The sequence below is a fragment of the Chaetodon auriga genome, chromosome 13 (assembly GCF_051107435.1).
Source record: "Chaetodon auriga isolate fChaAug3 chromosome 13, fChaAug3.hap1, whole genome shotgun sequence".
NCBI classification, from domain to species: Eukaryota; Metazoa; Chordata; class Actinopteri; order Chaetodontiformes; family Chaetodontidae; genus Chaetodon; species Chaetodon auriga.
Genome location: NC_135086.1, coordinates 19188516 through 19211475, shown reverse-complemented (window position 1 = coordinate 19211475; position 22960 = coordinate 19188516). Strand labels below are relative to the sequence as shown.

Genomic DNA, 22960 nt, shown 5'->3' with positions numbered 1-22960 from the left:
GTGTTGTGTGTGGCCTAACCGGTGAGACGGGAATGTTTCCCTCTGCGTTGGGCTGGCAGGCCTCGGCCACAGCCTTAACATGCCCAAAGCCTACAGCAGTGAGGAGGAGCTTTGCGATCTTCAGTGCATTGAGGTAAGCCCCACGCCTAGTCTCCATGTCCGCCGATGGGAGGAAATTGTTCCTGGTGAGCATGCTCAGCACCAGGGGTAGCCCACCACTCTTCAAGAAGTTGTACTGGAAGTCGCTGGCATCCTCACCCAGAGTGGCACTGGCTGGCATCAGCAAAGCATAAACAACCTGGAACATGGGCAAGAACAGTGTGAAATCAACCATGGACCTGTCTCATACTACAGGATTAGTGGTTTATCTTGGCATCTTAGCTGGAACTCTGAAATGTAGCACATGGTTAAAACGTTTGATTCCTTGTCCATCATGCCACATATTCATATATTATGTTACGATTGCTAATGAAGATGAAGTACTGCTGTTCATACACTAAATAAACTCACAATGGTACACTACACAGACTGAAAGGGACGTCAAGCAGAGAATGTGAAAAAAAAAAAGAGGTCACTTAAAAAAAATCAGGTCACTTATCGCAACTTGTGAAAGAGACTCACCTCAATGAGGTAGAGCACTTGTGAGGGCGATGGGCCGAAGAAGCGTGAGTCGAGTGAAGGACTGAGGCTGTTTTCACCGAGCTTAGCATGATCCAAACACACAGCTCGCAGATTCTCCACTGTAGTGTTGTCTAAGGACACGGAAATGACACAAAAATGACCATGGAGCGAGCATTGCCTGGGTGAATCTGTATAGGTGTATGTTTTCATCAAGTAAATTGGCTGGATAGTTTTGAGAGCACAGCTGCATGTATACCTGGGGGCATGAGTTTCATGAGAACTCGAGCTCCATCTCTAAGGAGAGGCATGTTGAGGTTGCAGCCCAGATCAGCCACCTGCCACAGGAAGGAGATGTAGCGCAGATGCAGCGACATAATCTGTGAAATAGGGCATAAGGTGTTAGAGTATTGCTGCCTACATGCCGCTGAACACACTGTGACACACTGCTGCATCTTCCAAAAATCCCAGAAAATCTAATTGTTATACATAACATCTGTCACACGTCACCATTGATTTAATCAAAACATCATTCAGCCCTGTTTATCGTGGCACAAGTATAGTATCTGGAGGTAATATGGAGATAGTTCAGTTTACACAGTGTCTGTAATGTAGACTCACCACACCAGGAAGACAGCTCTCCACCTCAGGGTTGGGCCCATCGCTGTAGTGGTTGCCATGGTTACCAGGAGAGCCAGTGGATGAGTCCGAGGAGCTGTCGGGGCTTGAGGGCATGTTGGCACTCACCTGCGTCAGCTTGGCTGTGATGAGCTATATTAAAAAACCAACAATTGTGAGTTAATGCTGGTATAAGAGGTGAAAAAACTAACTCTGGTGTGCAGGAGTTCGACACTCATTTTGGCTTCAAAATAAATTCTTCTGACATGGACACAGTGGTTAGGATCAATGGTATTAATGCAATTTTAATGAATATTAACAAAAAATAGAAGTGCTATCATTTTATATGTACACACAATCAAAAGCACAGAGGAGGCAACACAGCACCTTCAATGAAAATAATATTTTTAAGGCAAAATAACAACACCAGTCCAACATTCTCACCGTTTTGTCCTTCAAATTGAGCTGTCCAATCAGCTTCCTGTCATCAGCTGGATCAACAACCTCCCCACCAATAAACAGCTCTATCTTGGTATGTGCAGCATTAGCTTTGATCCTGTTAAGGATGCCACGCCGAACCGAGCCGATTGTGTCATTGGTGTGTGACCAGATATCCAAATCGTCTACCTGACGGCCCTGGTTCGGGAAACGGACGATCAGTGTGATATGCTTCCCACGGAAAGCTCTGGAAGAGATGTAGAAGAAAGAGGTTTGAGTGAAACAGAAATCACCTTATTTATCTCACTGGGAGGAACACAGCAATAAATTAATAAAGCAAATAGACTTTGTCTTGTTCTGCAGTATACTATTATGAGGAAGATAATGTACATGAACTCTCAATGTGTGACGTGTAAAAATATGTACTGCAGTGTCTGAGATGGTGATAATGTTGATTTTGTTTATTCTTGTAATGTTGTCAAACTGAACATGGTACAAAGAGGCATCTTTGGTGACTTGGAGTCTATTGTAATGTCAAAGCCTCAACCAGGTGAGGTAAAGCAATATGTTAATAACCATTTATGACAGCACAATGTAAATGCAACTGTACCTTGACATAGGCAGTATAGTCCTCTCCTCATGGTAGTCACTGTCACACTCATTGATGTACTCCTTGAGCACAGTGAGAACCCGCACCATGCGGATAGCTTCCTGACGGGCACAGTTGATGCTGTCCTTGTCTCCATCTAACACACACAGGGTGTCGTAGGAAGCCTTCAGACGGTCAAAACAAGACTGGATGAAATCTTCATGAATTTCGACCTGTAGGGAGAGAACACAGGTACAACAATGAAGACAAGTAACTTCTCAATACACCAAACAATAAATGTGGACTAGAAAAGAGAACAGACTGAATCAGACGAAACTTCTGCTCAAACAGAAGCAGAACAGTTAATGTACCTGATTAACTTGTAGTTTTGGTCCAAGGTTGGTGTAGATCTCTTTCAGCAGGTCTATGGCCCGGCTGGCGATGTCATCACTTCCTTGAATTACCACCTGGGAGAGAGGAGAATATGGGCTCTCCATCACACTCAGACTCTCCATCACAGCTGAGAGTCTGACTTTCATGCAAACAGGTCTGCAGAGGTCTGAAGCACTAAAGTTAAGAGGAGCCTCATTACTGACCACTCAGAACACAAGGGGGGCAAGGCACTATCTACTACAGGACTGCAGTCTTTTCCTTTTGCAGCTGAATAGAATGACAAAACCAAGCACAAATGGCGGTGGGGGGAGAGAGGATCTCAAAAACACATGAATGGTGCCAGTCACAGCTGTGTCCACTGTCAACTCCTCTTTTGTTAACAATGCAATTACCACGATTATATCTACGTTTTAAAAGTCAGAGCACAGAGTGTGTGTGGAATGTGAGCATAACCAATTACATATATTCATTTGGCATTTGACGGTTTTGTCCAAAGCAACATACAAGACCACACAGACCAACCGGTCTCTCATATAGAACCACAGCCTCCACAGATCTCAATGTGTTTCTCAACAAAGTGCATTGTTCTCCCTCTCTGACACACACAAACCAATAAATTATCGAGCCAGAACCTTTTAAAATCAGACATCTGTTTGTTCCAGGGACTTAAGTGGTGCTCAAGGTGACCAGGTTTCAAGCCATTCAATTTTGTTTCTTCAAGCTATTATAAAAGTGCATAGCACAAAACACAAAAGAAAACAGCTGCCTCCCTCCAAATAAACTAAAATATCTGTTAATGTGTTCCTGTTGCAACAAATCTTCTCACCCTCCAAAGGTAGTCCAAGCCTATAAGTTCCAGGTCGTCCATCATGTAGGCCCTGCGCTTTGCTACCAGCTTGCCCTCCCTGCAGTTGACAGCCTTGAAGAACCTCTCAAAGCACTTCATGCCATTCTCCGTCAGCAGAGATGGGTCCAACTGCAGAACGTTGTTCTCAAAGAAATCCTTATTGATGTCCGGGTCCAGGTCTGGCTCATCACCCATCAGCTTGGAGTACCTATTGGGTGGCAGGAAAGAAGCAGCATTCAGAACAGATGCTTGTTGATTAACAAATCTAGGGGAATTCAATTAAACCGAATCAAACAATACCATTTGAAGCAGGCCTCACGGTCACAGAGAAACACTGCATTCTCAGCCAGACACTTCCAGATCTGCTTGGCCTGAGGGGCACACAACCATAGCTGACCATCCTTTAGCAGGAACCTGACAAAAAGAAAAAAAAAAAAAAAAAAAACGAACAAAGAAAGAAAATCAATAGTGGACACTGGGGGCCTGTTGGTTAGAGAAATGTGCTTGTGAAGGTCATGTAGTTGGTCCCAGACTTGCATCATAATTGATGGTGGGGCTGAATTCACTGGGTACCACTTGCTCCTCCCTAATTACCCACTGTTGTCCTTGAACAAGCTACTTCAATTGAGCAGCTCAGTGGCTGGCAGGCACCACTGTGGATGGCCTGTGTAGCTCCCATGGGTTGTGTGTGTGTGACAAATTGGGTCCACATCAAACTGTGTATTCTACATTTTCCTCTCTATATTACAATATTTAAGTGCATAAAAATCACCATAGGCTGACAAAGATGCAAAATCATAACATATGAAAACCAACTAGGAACTGTCGTGCATGTACCAACTGAAACACAACAGTATAGTTTTTTTTTAATAATCTCCCACTGATATTCTGCTTTAAACATTTTTCAGCTTTCTCTGTGCCGTTGGTGAACAGTTACTTTCATAAAACTGACAGACTTTGTTTTCAAATGGGCATGAGAGTTATTGGATGAAACGCAATGGCAATTTATTATAGCTGATTTGAGCCAACACATTTTTCCCACACTTAAAATACAGCAACCTGTAAAGCAGAAAATGTTAGACAATTATGTTTTTATATTAGCATTTCTTCCATTCCTATTCGTCATCTCAGCTTTTAGGTGTACTTCTCTTAAACCTTTGTTTATTTGACGTATTCAACTGTGACATGTGTCAGGCAATGTTGTACCTCAGGAAGTTGAGTCGCTCCTGTACCTCCTGGACATGGCTGTAGCGGCTTCCTGGCCTGACCGTCTGGGGGTCAAACTCAGCTTGTTCTTCTGTTAAAGCACACAAACACACATGGTAAGAGCGCAGACAGTGCACATCACTGAGCCCACAGCTGTACCTGTGAAAATGAAATGTCAGACGAACACAGGGTTCTATTTCCGGCCACACAACACTGTACCTTTGGAGAACTGCCTCATGGTCTCCATGTAGGCTGAGAGGTTCTCAGCCACTAGGGTGACCAAAGCGTGGTTATGCTGCAACTGGTTGATCAGGTCATGGCGGTAAAACACATGAGGACTTCTCTGGGTTTGACTGAAGAGAGAACAGCAGGAGTGGAGGTTGTAAGAAGAGACAAAAACAGAAATTCAGTGAGGAAATAAGCAAGACTAAAGTAACACATCTTCTAATTAAGAAAACATAGAATGACTGATTTCTCATTTGTTTCTAGACATAGAGAAAGCAGCTTTTAATGTATTGTTGTATGTATGTGTGTGTGTGTGTGTGTGTGTGTGTGTGTGTGTGTCAATAGAATAACCAGCAGAAGAAGTCATATCAATAAGCATTTCCTGCCTTGTTTTCCACATAAAATTATGTTTTTAGCTTGAAAACTAAACTCAAGGACCCAACGAGCCTACAGTCCATGATTAAGTTTTCATAGCTGCCACGCTAAAAAGTGCCACATGGGAATCTGGAACATACTTAAATCTGGTTGAATTACCAATGTCAAATCAGTTACATTATGACTCCAGTTTGCTTATTGGCACTGGCTAGATTGCCCTGAATAGAGCTCCTATCAAAACACACTGAAGTGTTGTTACATTCTTGAATTTAAAAAAAATCTATATGCATATCAAATGCAGGAGAACGGTATTAGCATAAATTTGAATATGTGGGTTCAAGGCATGAAATACCCCTGATATTTTGCATTAAGTGATTTGCGCTGAAAGGAGCTGGCATCAGGAAGAATGGGGCTCCATCTCAAAGGACCTTTCATTGGTTGCTCTACTGTCTAGATTTAAGAACTATTCTGTGTTTGTACTACGGCTTATGTTCAGTAGTGAAAAACTGCACAGAAACTCCCACAAAGCACCTCCAGAGAAATTACACATATCAGAGTTCACCCAAAGATGTCTGCTTTTGAGATATCATGGTAACCACACCTCATGAATGTTTTGGCCTTGGCTTTTAGTAACCACACCTTGATTTTATCCAACTTGAAATTGCATTTCATATTAAAAAAATTATGTGCCCCAGGAAATGTTCTAATTATAACTGCTTAATAACGAAATCATGACATAAACCTATCATCTAACAATAAACATAATGCCAATCATTAATGATTATCATCATTAAGAACTCATTATTTATTAGAGCCTACTGCGTTATGCATATTTTTCATTACATGCCTATAACCACAGCTTTTAGTCCCACTGATGTAAGATCTAGTTTCTCTTCAAGCCTCATTTCCAATTTCTTAAACCGAAGGTCAAGTGTGACAAAGAATGTGATGGATAAGCATCTGGGTTGCCAAGGCTTATAACAAGAGCAGAGAAGGTATAATTTAGTGTTCCTCGGAACCCTAAATGTAGAGCTCATTGCTTAGCCATTAGTCTGAACATAAGTATCTTATATCAGTCTTGTCTCTTGCTTCACTGAAATACACGTCCCAGACTTTGAAGAGGAGACTGGATGAGGAATCAGTCATTTGAGATGAAACCCAAGAAAGAATTGCTTAAGCAGATTCATGACAGACATTTACATTTTATATAGCATGTATCATTAACATGTCAAAGAGAAAGTTAGACTTGACGGAACACAGAAATAGGTAGAACCCTGGAATTAGCTCTCAACTTACCCCACTAAGTTCGTTTGTATGTTAATTGGCATTTTCTTTCTGAAAAACAACAGGCATGTATGCTACATATTTTCTACATTGACTAGAAAGAAACACTACTTCATGATGAAATAATTTATGATTAATGCTGAACATTAGGATTTCATTTCAAATCAGTCTTACAATAATTTCACAAATTCAACATGGTAACATTGAATTAATCCTCGTGTTTGTTAGCACTGTAGTCTCTAGTCAAAATTTCTGTTTTTTAACTACTACAGTTCCCTAACAACTTTAAATCCTGAGAACATGATTGACTAACAGAACAGGTTTTGAATTTTGCTAAACCTACGCTTCTCATCATCATGTACAGCAACAGGCCTTTTTAATTGAAGACATTTTGATGTGTCACAGTGGGAAAAGCACAATCGTAAAAAATAAAAATAACGGTGCCTGAATTCCAGCACTGGCTTCTGGAGTTTGGTATTGCGCAAGCTGGTTCCTGATCTCACGACTCATTGGGACGTTTGAATAGAGTGGAGCCAACTAAGGTTCTTTAGTAATACCTGTGTTTTTACTATTACGATAAGTCAAAATGTTTGCTGTAAAAAGGGACTAGGATTTAAAAAAAACAAACATTCACATAAACACAAACAGTAACTTTAAACACTTATTTGACAAGCTAGCTACCAGACTTGACAGATGGCTAGCTAGTCAGATGTAAACAGAAGTGGGCATTTCAACTGGATGGCTGTTGACTTAAGGCACAGACCTGAGTGGTTAAAGTTCGGCCTGAATCTATCAACACTGTCCAGTGCCATCTTTAAACTACAATTAGAGTTTGCTTTATTCCAGGATAACAAAGCAAACATAGTAGGTCCAAAGAAAAATGATCATTCTTTGACTCAAATAATCCTAATAAAGAAATAATGGCCAAGTATCTGTAATGTTTGATTGAAGGGGCCTGGAGGCCACACACTTTTTGAGAGCATACAGAAAAAAATACAATCAGGAAGTGGAGAGTGAAATTTGATTTTGTGAGATGGATTCAACAAAATGTAGAAATTTTGTATGTACTGCCCAGTCCTGTTGGTTAATTAGTGCACTGGGATGAGTTGCAGAGGACAATTCTGATGTTATCTTGCAAAGATATGACAACTAACTGCTGGGCCATTCACTCTCTTGGGCACTAAGCATATGAGTTGACATGCTGAATGAATGTAAGCTGGTCAAATATGTGAATATTAAGCATCTTATTGCTTTTCTTGGGGGTGTTCATGCATTATGTGCAAAGGAAATATCAGAAAAAATACTGTAAAACATTACTAAATACTCCTTCATATTCACACTTGCCAACATTAGAATTGTCCTGTTTATGTTGTTGTAATATAAAGCTCATTTTTACCATGACCTTACCTAAGGTTTTGAGGGGCTTCTCCAAAGAGGCTACAGATTTCTCTGATTTGCTTCAGGGCAGGGATCACCCATTTGTCATTGGTTCGTAACTCTTCTATGAAGCGATCTATCCATTGAATCTTCTGTGTGTCTCTGTCCTGTGAGTGAAAATTAAACATCCTCAGTTTTTTGAATCAAATGAGGCCTGTGTTATTTTGCATGGCATTCACCAGAAACATATTCATCAATAACAGCCCGACATGTACCTGGGAGCAACTGTAATCCAATATCTTGATGTGAGCACTAAGAGCCTGGTCCATGATGTCTACAGGCACATCATCACTGTGTGCCAGGTTCCACAGCAGGTTCAGGACCTTGTGGGCCATCACCCCATCCTTATCATCCTCAGCCAAGCGGCGGATAAGCTCCAGCAGTTTTTCACGCTGCTTTTTGCTGGCATTGGTCCAGCTTGCCTGCACAAAAACAACAATCAAGTCCACATGTTAAAGAGTGCAAACAATACTGTGTTGTTGTGATGCAACAATTCAGCTGCAGTGTGATTAAGCCAGGACCCAATGAAATGGTACAGTGTATTGTGTACAAAAACCCTTTAGAATCTGTGATCGAGTGACTGCTTAATAAAACTCTTACTCACCTTGAAGCAGTCAAAAAGATGATCAAGCTGCTCAGGTGAGAAGTCCCACGCCAGCTTGGCCAGGAGGTCATGGACATTCTTCACAATGGCCTCATGCTTACCAGCCTGCAGATACACAGATACAACAACCCGATTGTTTGGTTAACAAAATACCTTGAATGTCTGCCATGTCTGAGCAGTGTCAGGGATGTGCTGCAGTTGTAATGCGCACAACTGGAGATCAACAGTAAGGCCATGTACTTTTTGCAGCAGCCAGCTTTTTGTTTGCAATGCACAACTGCAGTTGTGTTTCAGTTAAAGGGAAGCGAGCCATGATTCGTACCATCTAGTCTATTTGAGATGTTGTTCTGAAAACAAATGCAAAAAAATACAGTTTAATATTAATGTAATATTGCTCTACTCTTGGTGTAGCGAGGTCAAAACTCCAGCAGCCCCTGCAGTATAAAGAACACTTTGTGAGACGAAGGCTTTGGCTTTTTATCAGGGCCATCTGATGAGTCCTCATCTGACCCCTATGACCAATCTGAAAAGTGTTAGTGTCACAGTTAAGTCTTTCTTTATACTACATGTGGAATTTTGACCTCTTCAAACCATTTCCCTTCTCCATGCAGCTTGGAAGTAGGTTAAGATGTACCAGAAGTCCCTACTCCATTTTCACTGTACATAGGACTAGAGCCAAATCTACAGTAGTGTGTGTTGTGATCACACCATCCAGGCACAGCCTGTACTGCCATGGTCAGTAACACTAGCAGCATCAGCTCAGTTTCTGGTGAAAAGCAGATGATGAGGATCATTTCCAGTCTAAAAACATAACTGGGCAAGAAAACTTGACTGATGTAATTGTTTGCAATGTTTCTTGAAAATGTGGTAATGATGAAAAACTTGACTGGAAAAATACCTGAATGTTCAACTGCTGCACTCACACCAGTCCAAAATGTACAATATTAACTACAATAGCCCCAAGATATTTCCATTTAACTTTCTAAAAAACTCCAAGTTTGTCCAGTGTATGACAAAACCGCAGAACCACACACTTCAGCCACGTTGCGTTATGTCATCTCACAATCACTCAAGCAGCAGTGCTGTATTGTTCATTCTGAAGGAGATGGCATCTGTTGAGACCTAATCCAATTTTGCCTGTTTTGATCCAAATAAAATACACCAACACTCAATATCATATATCCACATAATCAGACCATAAAATGAACAGCAACAACTGACATCATCTCTGGGATGTAGCGTGAGGTAAATACAAAACTCCAGAACATCACCCAACCTCTGCTGGCTTAGCTTGCTTTGCGTCATATCAGATGATCTTAGAGTAACTTTTAACTTGCACTGGCCATTTGTACTAAATATATTGTGAGGTGCAGTGTACCTGTGCAGCCCAGATGTTGTCCAGATCCTGCATTGTAAGCGCTTTCTCTTTGATAACAAAGCGAAGGATCTTCTCCAGTTTCTCTACATACTGCGGCTGGTGCAAACTGTCCCTCAGCACAATGGACAGGATGTGGTTCTGCTGGATCCACTCCTGAGGTAGAATAAGGAGACACAGAAAGCCGAAGAGGATTTTAGATACAGAGAAATCTTTGAAGCAAAGTACAAAAGTTAAGGGCTGAGCTGATCTTACCGCCATGCGCTCTGCAGTCAGCCATTCCTCCTCTTCAGGGTTATGTCGATGAGTGTAGTAGGACACACTGGAGATCACCTTGTTCACTTCATTTAGTGCATTCATTTTGCCATTAAAAGAAGAAATTTGCAATAACCTGGTGACAAAAATTAAGAGATGATTTCATTAATATGAAATCAATTTAAATGTGTCCAGTATGATGACAATTGCACTGAAATTGTCCTTACTCTGATGAGATGATACTCACCTAAGAATCATTTTTAACCTAAAAATCTCTAAATTCTTCACGGTCTCCTCCTGCCCTGGTACGCGAGAAGCCAGATTCTTCAGAGATTTGATTATCATGGACAGTGCGTCGTTTTTGGCTTCATTCTTGGCCTCTTTCTTCAGCTCCTCATCTGTGAGATTCTCTAGAAACTGAGGAACCATCTCGATGACTGGAAGGAAGTACTTCTTTACCGTGTGCAATGTGAGGAACTCATAACACTGGCCAAAAGGCCTGGAACACAAGAGAAGACAAAGTCAGCTCACACAACCTGTAAGAACATCAACATTACACTAAGCCCATAAAATGTTAAGAAAGCCCATTGACATGTTGGAGAAAATTGTGCATTTCCATTGAATAGTAGCTCACTTGATAAGTGCAGCGATGATCTGGACGTTCAGTGCTTGGCCGCTCATGAAGCGATCGTGCAACATTTGAAACCCGTTTAACGTGCCAAATTTGTTTATTAAGTCCACCAACCAGCCCTGTGATAAAAAAAGAACAAGAGAAAAATACATTGAAGAAATTGCCTTAATCCGTTGACTAGGAAATGGTTTCACAAATTGTCCTCCATGTCCATTTAAAAGAGATTTTATGGTGGGATTATAACGGACGTTCATTTCCTCAGATAAATGTAAATATTTCTTGGTTTTTATCCTCCGACTAAGCCCACAATTACAAACTTGAAAAACAATATTTTCTTGCATATTTTTCTCCTCATATGAGACACAGTATTAGAGGGGGGCTAGGAGAGGCATCAGACAGCTGGTCTACCTGAGCAGATATTTAGCTGCTTCTTTTAGGCCAACAATTAACTTGAATATAATAAAAAGTTTGTGATGTAGTTCAATATTTAGGAATTACTGATTAGATTTCAATTCTAAAAAACAAAACAGGAGCAAATCTGACTTCATAGTTGGACTGTGGAACCCTAAGTAGACCTGGGCCCCTGCCAGCAGAGGCAGACAGGCGAGCAGTGCTGCAGTGCTGTTCACACTGACCCCATGCCCACGCTGTATTCATCACTCTTTCACTGTAAAATTCCCAGTCTCTGGTGTATCCACCTTCTCTTTTATACAATCTGCTTTCTGAGACAAGCACTAAGTGTCTTATGGACTCTGAGTGCCATATTCTTCATTATCAGGCGACTCCAGAGAGGGATTCTCTTTGTTTCATAAAAGGCCCTTAGGGTGAGACGAAAATGCCACTCCATGGATTCTGTCTGGGCGGAAGAAAGACAGGCCAACTGTCCTCTGGAGGAAGAAACAGCCTGTTTCCGAGTGACTGTCCCTGACAAGATGATTTTTAATTTTCTATAGCCTAACCACTTATTATATAAGAGAAATAAATGAGTAACTTCATAAACAATCTTAACTATCATAAGTGTAATACGAACATTTGTCTGATCGCAGAAAGTAGGGCACTATGCAAAACAGTCTGTTTTCAGGACAGTTCAAACCTGGCCACCTGAAAGGATGAAAGTGTCTATGACTGACTTCAAAACTTGGTGAACATATCAAGCATACACGTTTGGTCAACTGTTGCAGTGGTGATTCACCTTAGGAGAGCGTGGGTCTGGTGGTCGGGCGAAGAGCTCATCGTCGGCCAGCTGTGCTCCAGCAGGGACAGTCTCAGAGGGCCGTGTGCCATTGTAGATGTGGAACTTGCAGTGAGGGTTGGTGGCCATGGCCAGCAGCTCCAGTAGAGGGAACCAGTCCTGAGAGAGCTTGGCCACACACAGCTCCACCAACCGGTGTGTGTTATTGATGATGCACCTCTGTGAAACAAAAAAAAAACATATTAAGCCTTTGAATACAAGACACAGATTATTAAAACAAAAGTGGGTGAGAAAGAGAATTTAAAGGGCAACTGGAAAATCCTTGCTCTGGAATGTTGGCATCCACTTCTGGTTTCATAACATTAATGATTAATTTCTACCTGAAACTCCACACATAGCCTACGCCTGATACATTTACATTAAATACACAATACCTGGAAATACGAGAAATGCTATATTGTTCCTGGATTCTGCTCTGTTACCCTGCAGTTAAGCAGGCCTTGAGCCGCGGCTACAGACTAAAACAAGCCTACTTGTCAGGTCTCATGTTTTAGTCCTCAGACTTATATTTTGGTGGCTTCACCAGCATCTGACATCAACATATTTGATGTGAAAACTATTTCCACACAAATACAAATTAAGTGTTTGCCTGCTAATTGTAAGTTTAATAAAATGACATATTGACTGCCCTTTGTGCGTGACTCCTGACCGGTTCACAGACCTGAAAGAACTAGATAAGAGCAATCAATATGGGACTGACTCATCATAGCATTCCAAAGATCTTTCAGAGACGTCAGTCATGTAGTTTACAAGAATCTGGTGGTCTCCAGATGAGAATAGCAAAAGCAGCATCAGGACATGAAAGTCAACGATTATTTTAAGGACAACAGGAGAAATAAAGACACTTTGCTCTTTACGTCCTTGTCTGTCTCACTGGTTTACCATGAAAAGGTTCGAGAGATCAATCTCCCTAATACAACACAACAGTCGGCCTCAGCTACTTCCAACAAAAAGATCATTGATCACTGCTGGCATTGCCTCTTTCCCTCAGCTCTTTGTAAACCAAACCAAAAACTCAATTTACATGCAAGACTCAATCTGAACAATACAAGCGTCCAATGAGAGAAGGGCAAAGATGGAAAAGAATAAATAAAGCTAAGATGACTATGCTGAGTCATGCCACCTGACAATAATATAGATTTTTATCAACCTTTCAAAACACATTTGATCCCTTCCATTTAAACCACTACAGAGCAGTTCTGTGGGAGCTGAAAGTGGGGTCAGATTTCAAAGACGTGCATCCGTTATCGGGGAAGTCTTTACCTCTAAAACTGAGCTTGTATATGCCTCACATACACCAGCCATATTCCCTTTCACAAAAACTTAAGTTGTAAATGTATTATGGGTTGATTATTAATGATCACACTGATTCCATGGTTTAAATGTCCAGCGTGTAGGATTTTGGGGGATCTACTGGCAGAAATGGAAATTCAGTTATTTGGAACCTGCGAACTCAATGCTAGATGCCACTAAATCCTACATTTTGGACCTTTACAGAGGCTAACTTTTTCAGTACCAAAATACAATGCAGCAATGAAAACTCACATGGATCTCAAACTTCCAGCCACTGACAGCCTCGTCTGTCAGGATCTTTGTGAAGGAGATGGTCAGACCATCTCTGAAAAACCTCTGACATGCCTCACACTTCACATCCAGTCCTGCAAGGAAAGACATCCATCACATAATACCACGCCATTCATATATAATATGCAGAGAATTATATATCCGGTATCTTTAACTGTCTTTATATTAAGATTCATTCATAAAGGTTTCAAGTTACAAATGGTCTCGGCAGGAGAAATTCTGCTGTGGGTTTAAAACTGGGGCTGTCTTCTGAGCCCTGTTCAGTTTAATAAGATGATATTCTCCTGTTTGTCCTGTTTGAGAAAATCTTCTCAGACACGTGGACCTGAACCAACTGGAAACTCTGCACAGCGTTACTTTCATTCATTGGAAATGTGATGTATTTGTTTATTATGTAGGTATGTACATCTGTTAAAAGACATGTTTTGTTGAAATAAACATACTTGAACAAGTATTATGTGTTTCGTTGTATTGGCTTGATCTCTTATGGGCATACTGCAGGAAAACATATGTTCAAATGGTGTAAACCCATGTGTCTTTGGTCAATTTTTACAACCTGAGAACAAAGTGATGAATCATATGGAAAGAGCCTTGATTTTGGTGGTGAAATGTTCAATCATTACATTATTATTCAACTGACAGAAATTTCTGTTTTGTTTTGTTTGTTTTTTTACACGCAAGCATTTGCTGTTTCCAGCTTCTCAAAGGTAAACACTTGTTGTTTTCTGTTTTATGTCACTGTAAACTGAAAATCTTTTGGACTGTTGGTTGTGGTGAGTAATAGACGACCACACTCCATTACTCACTATTTTCTATTTTTTAGACTATGGTCCAAACTATAATCATGTTCATTAAATAATCAGAAAAATACTCCACACGCTTGAAAATGTGATGATGAACAATCTGCACTACATGATCAGGCTTCAAGCTGCCTTTAAAGCAACGACTGTAGGATGTGAATGCTACAGAGCATCTGTATAGACACAAAAGAACATAATGTATTTTCCTACCTTTTTTACTCAGGTCTATAGCAGCTTCCAAGAGGACTTCCAACTCCCCTTTTGGCAAAACTGGAACGACCCAACGAGGCCTGAAAGTTAGACAGGAAATGAAAGTCAACAGACAAACCACCATACAAATGTAAAAGGCACAATGTTGTGTCTACCCCCCCCCCCCCCCCCCAAAGAGCTCAGTTTACCCTGCTGTTAAAAACCTTGTCCGTGTATGTGACTGTTGTGAAAAATGTTTTTACTTGACTCAAAAAATTTGCGTCTGTCACAAACTGTCTGAACGTCATAAAACTGCTAATCATCGTATTGTACGTATTGAATGTACAGACTTCACTCACTGTGAGCTATTTGGCTTTTGACTCTTAACTTTACAAGCAAATCCAAGCAAAGGTACCCTGTGCTTTTTGACAAACAGCACAGCACAGCAATATTTCTGACGAAGGGTTTGTGTCTTGTGTGCTGAATTAGGGTTGAATGACGATGCAGCCTCGGTGTCGGCAAGTGAACTGATACCTGTTGATCATGTCATCCAGCTTGGCTAGGTCAGTGTGAGGAAAGGCGGGCTCCTCCTCTTCCAGCTGAGGGGGTCCATCCCCCTGGCCCTGCTCATCTGGTGGGCTCACTGGAGAGTTCTCATTAGATGAGTTCGGAGATGATGTCTAGAAAAACCAGACAATCAGAATCATAGAATGCCTGTTGATCTATGTAGATGTAACATTCAACCAAAATTTTACAGTAATACAATGTCAGACCAAAGACAAAAATCCAAGTAGGATTGCAGCTGACTAGATTCAATCCTTCAGAATCCAACACAGATATAAAAATAAAACCTCTGTACATCCTTTATGTAGTACTGGGACAGAAAAATATGAACAACTGCACAGTATCATTTATTTGAAATACCTGGACAATGCAATGTGACTGACACATATGACTTCTGGTTGCTTTTTATAGCATTAATCTTCAGTAATGATTTATAAATAAACCCAAGTCTATGGTGATGTGTTGAAAATGAACCTATTTACTGGGAATGAGCATTTCAAGCAAAACCAGTATTTGATATTCACTTGGAACATTTCGACCATTCTTCGACATTCATGGGAAAGCCAAGGGAAAATGTCCTTTTGAAGATGATAGTTGCATTAACTATATAGCTTTCCCAGTCTTTTGTTGCTGTCCCAACTTGTTTGAAACATGTTGCTGCATCAAATTCAGACTAAGACTATATTTACAAAAAATACTGAAGCTGGTGAAGTATAACATTAAATGTATTGTTTTTGTACCATTGTCAATTGACAATATAGTAAAAAGGATTTGCAAATCATTGCATTTTATTTTATTTATGTTTTACCCAGCCCAACTTTTTTGTTGTCAGGATTGCATGAAACCTCTCAACCATGCAGAAGCCTCGCACTGTTTGATTTGATCTGTTTTGATTTTGTGTCTATTAAAAAATGCATGATAAAATGTGACTTAGCTATAACTTAGAAGAAGAACAAAAAAGGGATTTTGAGAGCTTTGTTTCATCTCCAGCATGACCAGACATCAAGTTCAAATGCAGTTTTCAACCTACAATATCATTTTAACACGTGAGGAGAAATGCTGAGTAGCAAAGCAACCACTATTTTCAGACATTATTGTCATATCATGAACTGAAACTGCATTTTAATTCATTTGTGTGCTCATCTGGTCACTCAAACAAGCTTGTGCAACTGCAGTGTTTTGATGGAGCCCATTGGGGCATTTTTGATCATTGGTGTACCCAGAGCATACAAACAAAAGATCAGAAATAGGACTGGCTTTATGTAGGTGATACTAATCAATCAAACAAATAAATAAAGTGCAAGATCCACATGGAACTCCCTTGTTGACCTGCAAAGCAAGCCTCGAACCTCACTCGCTGCTATGCAGTACACATCTGTTTCTATAGTGACATATACCAATGGAAAGCCAAGGCCCACTTCCTGTATAGGGTAGGGTTTGTATTGTTCTAGTCACCAAGTGAATATGCATGTAGGTATAAAGAAGCAGGTGTCTCTCCTGAAAGGCCTTTCCACAGAGCCATTCAAGTCATTATACTCATAGTATCTGGCATACAAAGAAATGCTCTTTTGATCCTTATCTACCTGGAGGAAACAAAAAGTGAGGCCTGACAAGGTTGTGTTAGAATTATAAATGTGTTAGTACGTGGGTGTATCTCTGTACGGCACTATCAAAAAGAAATTTTATATGGAAGAGTGTCTGTGAAACAAAGGCAATGATGTACATCTATAAATGTGCATTTAAGCACCGATGTGACCATTCCCTTCTTCATTTCTTTCCTCATCTAATGAGTGAGTATGAACATCAGTGGTGGTGTGAGCAGCTGTGGATGAGAGAGTAAAAGAGGGATACACATAATCGAGAGAGATGCACAACTGAGAAAAATGAAATGTGGGGGTGTGTGGTGAAGGCTCCTTCTGCTTGGCTGACCTACATAGGCAGCTTGCCTCTCACGTCTCACCACGGCTCATCTCTAACCAACACAGGCCCGCACACACGTGTGTGTGTGCGCGCGTGCACATACACACTCATCCTTTATCCATCACTCAGGAGGCTCTGTTCATTGATGCCTTGCCTTCACTCTCTTTCTCCCTCTTTTCCGCTCCCTCTTCCCCTCCCTTTTTGTCCCCTTTGGCATCTGTGTGTGGTTAGGTACGAGCAATATCTGTTCAAAAAAACTGTGCTGCAGTGTCTGGACTGACAAAAAGAGAGCTATCAAAACACACTCCGTTCACTCTCCCTTTAGAGGTTAATTTAATTACATGTGTCTACCGTCAGAAAGGATGTGTAATGCATATCATCATTTAAAAGAAATACAAGATTACACATACAAGAAAGCAGAAGCCAGCCAATATCAGAAATACTCAAAGGACTAAATACAGTGGGTGTATTGACAGACAGAAAGTAAAGGTCCAGTGTTAAAAATGATGCTGACCTGGTTCTGTGGCAGTGGGGGTTGGCTCTGAGCATCAGGTGCCTGGCCCTGGCCCTGACTGTCATTGCCCCCCACCGGAGAGCCACGCGTGGTGGCCGTCATGCTCGCCACAGGGCAGATCTTGGCAATCTTGGCCTCTTAGGGAGCGCTGGCCAGGAGGGAAATCACAGCCACCTCAGCTGTAGAGCAGAGGGAAGAGAGCCCGAACACACCAGAGAGGGACACAAGCACCTGGAGATCTGGATGTGCCGCTGAGACCATTGCATAACCTGGAGCAGGGGAGAAGGAGTAAAGGTCAGAATTATCAGCAGGCTGGTTAAGTTACTTGTACTACACAAGCAAAAGAGGTTAGGTGGTCATAAACTTCTACAGAAATTACCATCTAAATCATCTTGTTGGGAAACACTTTTTCTGGCAAGCTACATCACAAAAGTTCTGTGATCAATAAGAAATTTGATGTGTTATTAACTAGGATGCTCAAGTCAGTCTTTGGAGGGCTGATATGTGTCACTGCTTTAAATCAGATTCAGAGTATCCAGTGCCACAGCAAAGATCTGTTCCTGAGTCATTACAACCGCATCATCTTACATCCACAATTCTTGATATGTCTCTCACACCTTCATGCTCTTGTAAATTATCACAGAGAAGCTTTATAGGTCAACTGGTATTACTGAAAGATATTTTTTATATCTTTCAAATTTGCCAAACCAGAAACACCGCAGTGGTCAGTCTCTACACCAACCCACCAAGCCGAACAACAACCATGCTATCTCAAACTTACTGCATCTCATGTCACTACATTCATTGACACAGCAACTGCAAGACTGCATGTCTTGAACTTTGGCCAACCCTTGGGACATAGCAAACTCTGATACACCCCAAAAGTAATAATAATCCTGAAATTCTGTCACATCATGCTAACGGGAGCCCGCAAACAGTCGGTATGAACAAGTTGAACAGGTAGTGAGAGGATACTGCCTGCCTGAATCCATCTATGATGGACTGTGAAGTGAAAACACAAGTTTTACATTTACTTTGTTTTTTGACTGTTGTATTGAAATAATAGAGACTTAGTCATCAGTAATGCATATCATCAAATTCTGATCTGTGCCTGATAAACTGTACTAATTTGTGAGAAGAGTGATAATTGCCACAATAATAAGACACCTCAGAACAGTCTCTGAACACTGTCATACTTTTTCTGATTACCTTAGTCTTCACTGGCTCTGTTAATTGCAACCTCTTTTATTTATTTAATTATTGCTGTTTTGGCCATTATTTTTATCGATTATAATAAAATAGTGCTCATTAAGTGAAGTGCTGTGATCTGGGAAATGATGACATTGCTACATGCTACAGTTCGATGGGGCAAGACTCCCAAGGGGTCAGACTGTTTCAAACAAGCTCAGTCAGATGATCTAACTTTATTGGGAGGTATGTAATACTCCCTTGCTGCATAAGAAAACTGTGTGCACATGTAACTGCAGTAAGTACTACAGGTCAAAGTTAAGCCAATAAATTGGTCTGTAACCTGTGAAAGATGTTTAACACAGGCAGTTTAGGTAAGACTGTTTGTATTCAATTTCTATTCCAAATACATTTGTCTAATCTAGAGATTTGTTTAAAACCTACATGAGCCTTTTAGTAACTAGTAGAGTTTAGTAACTGACTAAAGTAACCTAACTACCCCTTATTGCATGAAGTAAGTTCTTACGTATTCAATGCAGAAAAATTGCCCCCCGACCGTTATACTACTATTATATCATTAGATTATTATTGATGTATTAACACTTTATCTTCTCCATTAATCGACTAATTATTTTTGCAAAATTCTGAAAGTGGTGAGAAATGCTGTCACAATTACCCAGAATCCAAAGCCACACCCTCACAATGCTTATTATGTCCAACCAAAAGTACAAACCTAAAATTATGAAAATATGTTGAAAAACAGCAAGTCTTCGTATTTCTGAAACTCGAACAATGAAACATGAAAAATGACTTATCAAAATAGTTGCCTATCAAGTGAAATAAGTATGTGACCTGTTTTGACACCTCTCCATAAAGAATAGATTCAAAACTCGCGAAGAACTACAATATCAGAATGTATAAAAAGATATTTTTGGCCAGGATAAATGTATAATGATCGAACTTCGATGGAACTGCTATGATGTTTTGTACCAATGCATTAGCACACATGCCTTCATATCAGCAGCAGAAAAGTTTAACACAACATTTCCAAATTCAATGTCAAAGGACAGGATACACTATATTCATTTCCAATTACATTCTGCACCTCGGTCAAAGCAATAAACACCACACCTTTCAGGCTTCCGGTCATAAAAATCAACATTTAGGCTATATGTTGACTCAGAGTGAATGCTGTTTAAAACTCATTTTCCAATTCAACATGGGAAAGGGTTATTATGCAAGTTTTAGAAACTGGCAATGAAGGCAGAACCCTCTTTCACAGTGATTCCAATGATCAAAGTTAATGACGTGAAGGGCATTATAAAGTTAAGGGAACATGACTTGATGGTGCTTAGACAAAATACAAAAAAAAGAAAGAAAAGAAAAGGTAAGACATCATCTATGCTGTTTAATCAGCTGAAAGCTTCAATGAAGTTGGAAATGACAATGTCTGCTGTAAAACCAAGCTCTAACGGACAGGCGCTCATGAGTCATTACGATCGCAATTTCTCTTAAATCCCATCTCCACTGTCTCAATAGTTTACCAGATCAACAAATGGCTAGAAATTAGAACAGAATTAAAGTAGAATGTTGAATGCGCATTACAGAAAAAATGAAATAGACATGACCCACAACATGAGAATATAAACATCCTTAGGAACCATAACTGGTGCTGTTCTGTTGTCTTGGACAAGAATGACTAGTAAAAACTACAGTCTAACAAGTATGTACCTTGTAATAACTTAACATGGCTGTCCTAAAGCGGCTGATTTGACTTCTGGTGACTATGAATCCGTTTAGTTCAAACCTTATTGAGATATGAATTGGGTGAAAGAGTTAACAGTTAAAACGCATGTTTGGTTTATCTACCGTTAGTTTTTTTTCTTAATTTAAGGGTAGTGAAACTTGATTATTTCCTATTTTACAGGTGGCCTTTGACATCTGCTTCAGCATCAGCAATTTGGGTTGCAGCTGTCATCACAGACAGCACACTACATTACAGTCATTATTATTGGCAAAATCTGGCATGCTGAGAACGAAATGTCACATCATGTATAATAAGCTACTAACTGTGAAACCACTCAGTTTCAAACCATTTACTAATGGAGTGGGGGGATATGGTGGGTTACTTTCATGACGCACAAAAAACATGTTATGTTCTATCAACAGTGTCAAAAAAGTCAGACACAGGTTAATAACAGACACTATTAAGAGAGGAGCTAAGCTAGGTGCAAGTGCGGCCTTTTGGACTGAACCGGCTTTGAAACGTTAACACTAGCTAATAGTGTTATTAAAAAATATATCCAACAGACGGGGAAATCAGCCATGTAACATTACGTGCGTTCCCTTGGAGTATCTTCAAAATTAGACAGTCCAGATGCACATAAAGTACACGGTGACATTACGTAACCATCATTACAAACTAGCGCCGTCAACAACCGTTAACAGCTGGTGGTTTAGTTAGTTAACGCCTGCTGCTAGCTAGCTGCGGCAACTAACGTTCGGTTAGCCTGCAAGGCGATCCGCCCAGACAGCGGAGCAGTGACGGCCTTGTCGTCCAAAGCCCATTGCACTGAGACACACAGGCCTCAATATTCGATCAGGCCTGACGTTATGATTACCCAAACAAACCCTTTCTATCTTACAGAACAGCTGAAGCACGCAGAGAGTTTGCTTAATAACTAAAATCAATATCGATCTAACATCACTTTGCCCGGCGTTATTGTTAACCAACCATGTTGCTGTAACGCCATTTACAATGAACATCGGTCGTGCTAACGTGCTAACGAGGAGCAATCTAGATAAAAGTTGATGTTAGCTGTCCTAGCTAGTTAATGCTAGCTATCTTGCGTGCATTTAGCTAGCGTTAACGTTTCTATTTTGACAAGCGGCTTGCTGATATGGCTCGACAATTAACTTGTTTTTCCATGTAATAAACGAGCACTGCCATTAAGCTTAACGTCACTTTGCAGCCATTTCAGCATTCAAAATACGATAACCTAGCTAGCTATCTTAGATAGCGTAGAATGTTAGTGACAGGGGAGTCGTCTATTTCCTGAAATTTAGTGAGTGAGGGTTCTGTCCTGTATCGTCTAACGCCAAGTTATAACTTGCTAAAAGAAACTGAAAATAAGACACTGGAAGCACAACTCATATAAAATGTTAACGGCAAGGTGGCTTTTATAAAACTAGCGTCCATGAGAAATACAAAAATGTGTGTAGACGATAACCAGATTCCAGTAACTTGTAAACATGAGACGTTTAAAGGAAATGTTCCTTCTCAGTCTGTAGACAGTGTCGAGTACTATTTGCGGGTAGCTAGCGCTAGCTTGGAGTTAGTGTATCTAGCGGGATAAGCTAATCAGACTACACGTACTGTTAAGACCATGAATTGCAGTTTAATCGCGTTGACATTGTCAAAGATGCAGTAGGCAGTAGCTAACAGAGAAAAATCCGACTACTTATGAATAACACACGTAAACCAAATGCAGTAATGTTACCTTGCATCCACCACCAGCTGACGCTAATACTAGCAGTAGCCAGCTAACAATCACCAGCCAGGGTATCGCGCTAGTTAGCTAACAACTCACCAGGAATTTGATATGACTTCCCCCTCTATTCACGGGCTACGTCCAGCCTTGAACGATGGTGTCGTCGTATATTACATAAACGTGGCCTATATCGGTGACCGTTTCGCTGGACACAAACCTGTTACTAGAAAGATCTAATTCCTACGTTTTTTTCCTCTGCTTCTGGGTGTTTTTCCTGCGTCACCGGCGCGGTAACAGCCCCCTAACTCTATCTCGTCCGATTTCTGGGGCTTGTCACTTCGGTCCCAGCAGTCACTCACAACTTGAATCAGTTCAACATGGCGGAAGCGCAGTCGGACACAAATGCTGCTCAGTAAAACGGGCCAGAAGACTGCGTGAACTCCCAGCAGTTAGCGTTGTTTATGAGCTGGTTTGCACCGCAACGGACAGCAGCTCAGCAAACACAACACCCGTTAAATGGAAAGGACATAAAACCCCTTCTCATTTCTGATCAATGACTCCGG

At 40.7% G+C, this 22960-nt stretch overlaps 1 protein-coding gene across 6 annotated transcripts in view; it reads right to left on the bottom strand.

Annotated features, from left to right (window-relative positions):
• The window catches only part of usp9 (ubiquitin specific peptidase 9), a 36086-nt gene extending 13348 nt beyond the window's left edge, over window positions 1-22738 (bottom strand). For 3 of the 6 annotated variants that reach the window (XM_076746235.1, XM_076746239.1, XM_076746238.1), the window contains exons 1-24: window positions 17719-17945; window positions 15255-15400; window positions 14742-14821; window positions 13693-13805; window positions 12088-12306; window positions 10899-11014; window positions 10512-10763; window positions 10265-10400; window positions 10013-10165; window positions 8635-8739; window positions 8246-8452; window positions 8001-8137; window positions 6606-6644; window positions 4929-5062; window positions 4710-4800; window positions 3804-3917; window positions 3483-3711; window positions 2635-2730; window positions 2285-2496; window positions 1681-1921; window positions 1240-1389; window positions 878-998; window positions 622-752; window positions 20-298 (exon numbers count right to left, since the gene is read on the bottom strand). In XM_076746235.1, coding sequence (XP_076602350.1) covers window positions 20-298; window positions 622-752; window positions 878-998; window positions 1240-1389; window positions 1681-1921; window positions 2285-2496; window positions 2635-2730; window positions 3483-3711; window positions 3804-3917; window positions 4710-4800; window positions 4929-5062; window positions 6606-6644; window positions 8001-8137; window positions 8246-8452; window positions 8635-8739; window positions 10013-10165; window positions 10265-10400; window positions 10512-10763; window positions 10899-11014; window positions 12088-12306; window positions 13693-13805; window positions 14742-14821; window positions 15255-15400; window positions 17719-17820 — 3603 coding nt within the window. In that variant the 5' untranslated portion in view covers window positions 17821-17945. Of the gene's footprint in view, window positions 1-19; window positions 299-621; window positions 753-877; window positions 999-1239; window positions 1390-1680; window positions 1922-2284; window positions 2497-2634; window positions 2731-3482; window positions 3712-3803; window positions 3918-4709; window positions 4801-4928; window positions 5063-6605; window positions 6645-8000; window positions 8138-8245; window positions 8453-8634; window positions 8740-10012; window positions 10166-10264; window positions 10401-10511; window positions 10764-10898; window positions 11015-12087; window positions 12307-13692; window positions 13806-14741; window positions 14822-15254; window positions 15401-17718; window positions 17988-22496 lie in introns of those variants that run through there. The other 3 variants (XM_076746240.1, XM_076746242.1, XM_076746241.1) reach the window with 2 other exon arrangements.
• Between the last annotated feature and the right edge of the window lie 222 nt (window positions 22739-22960).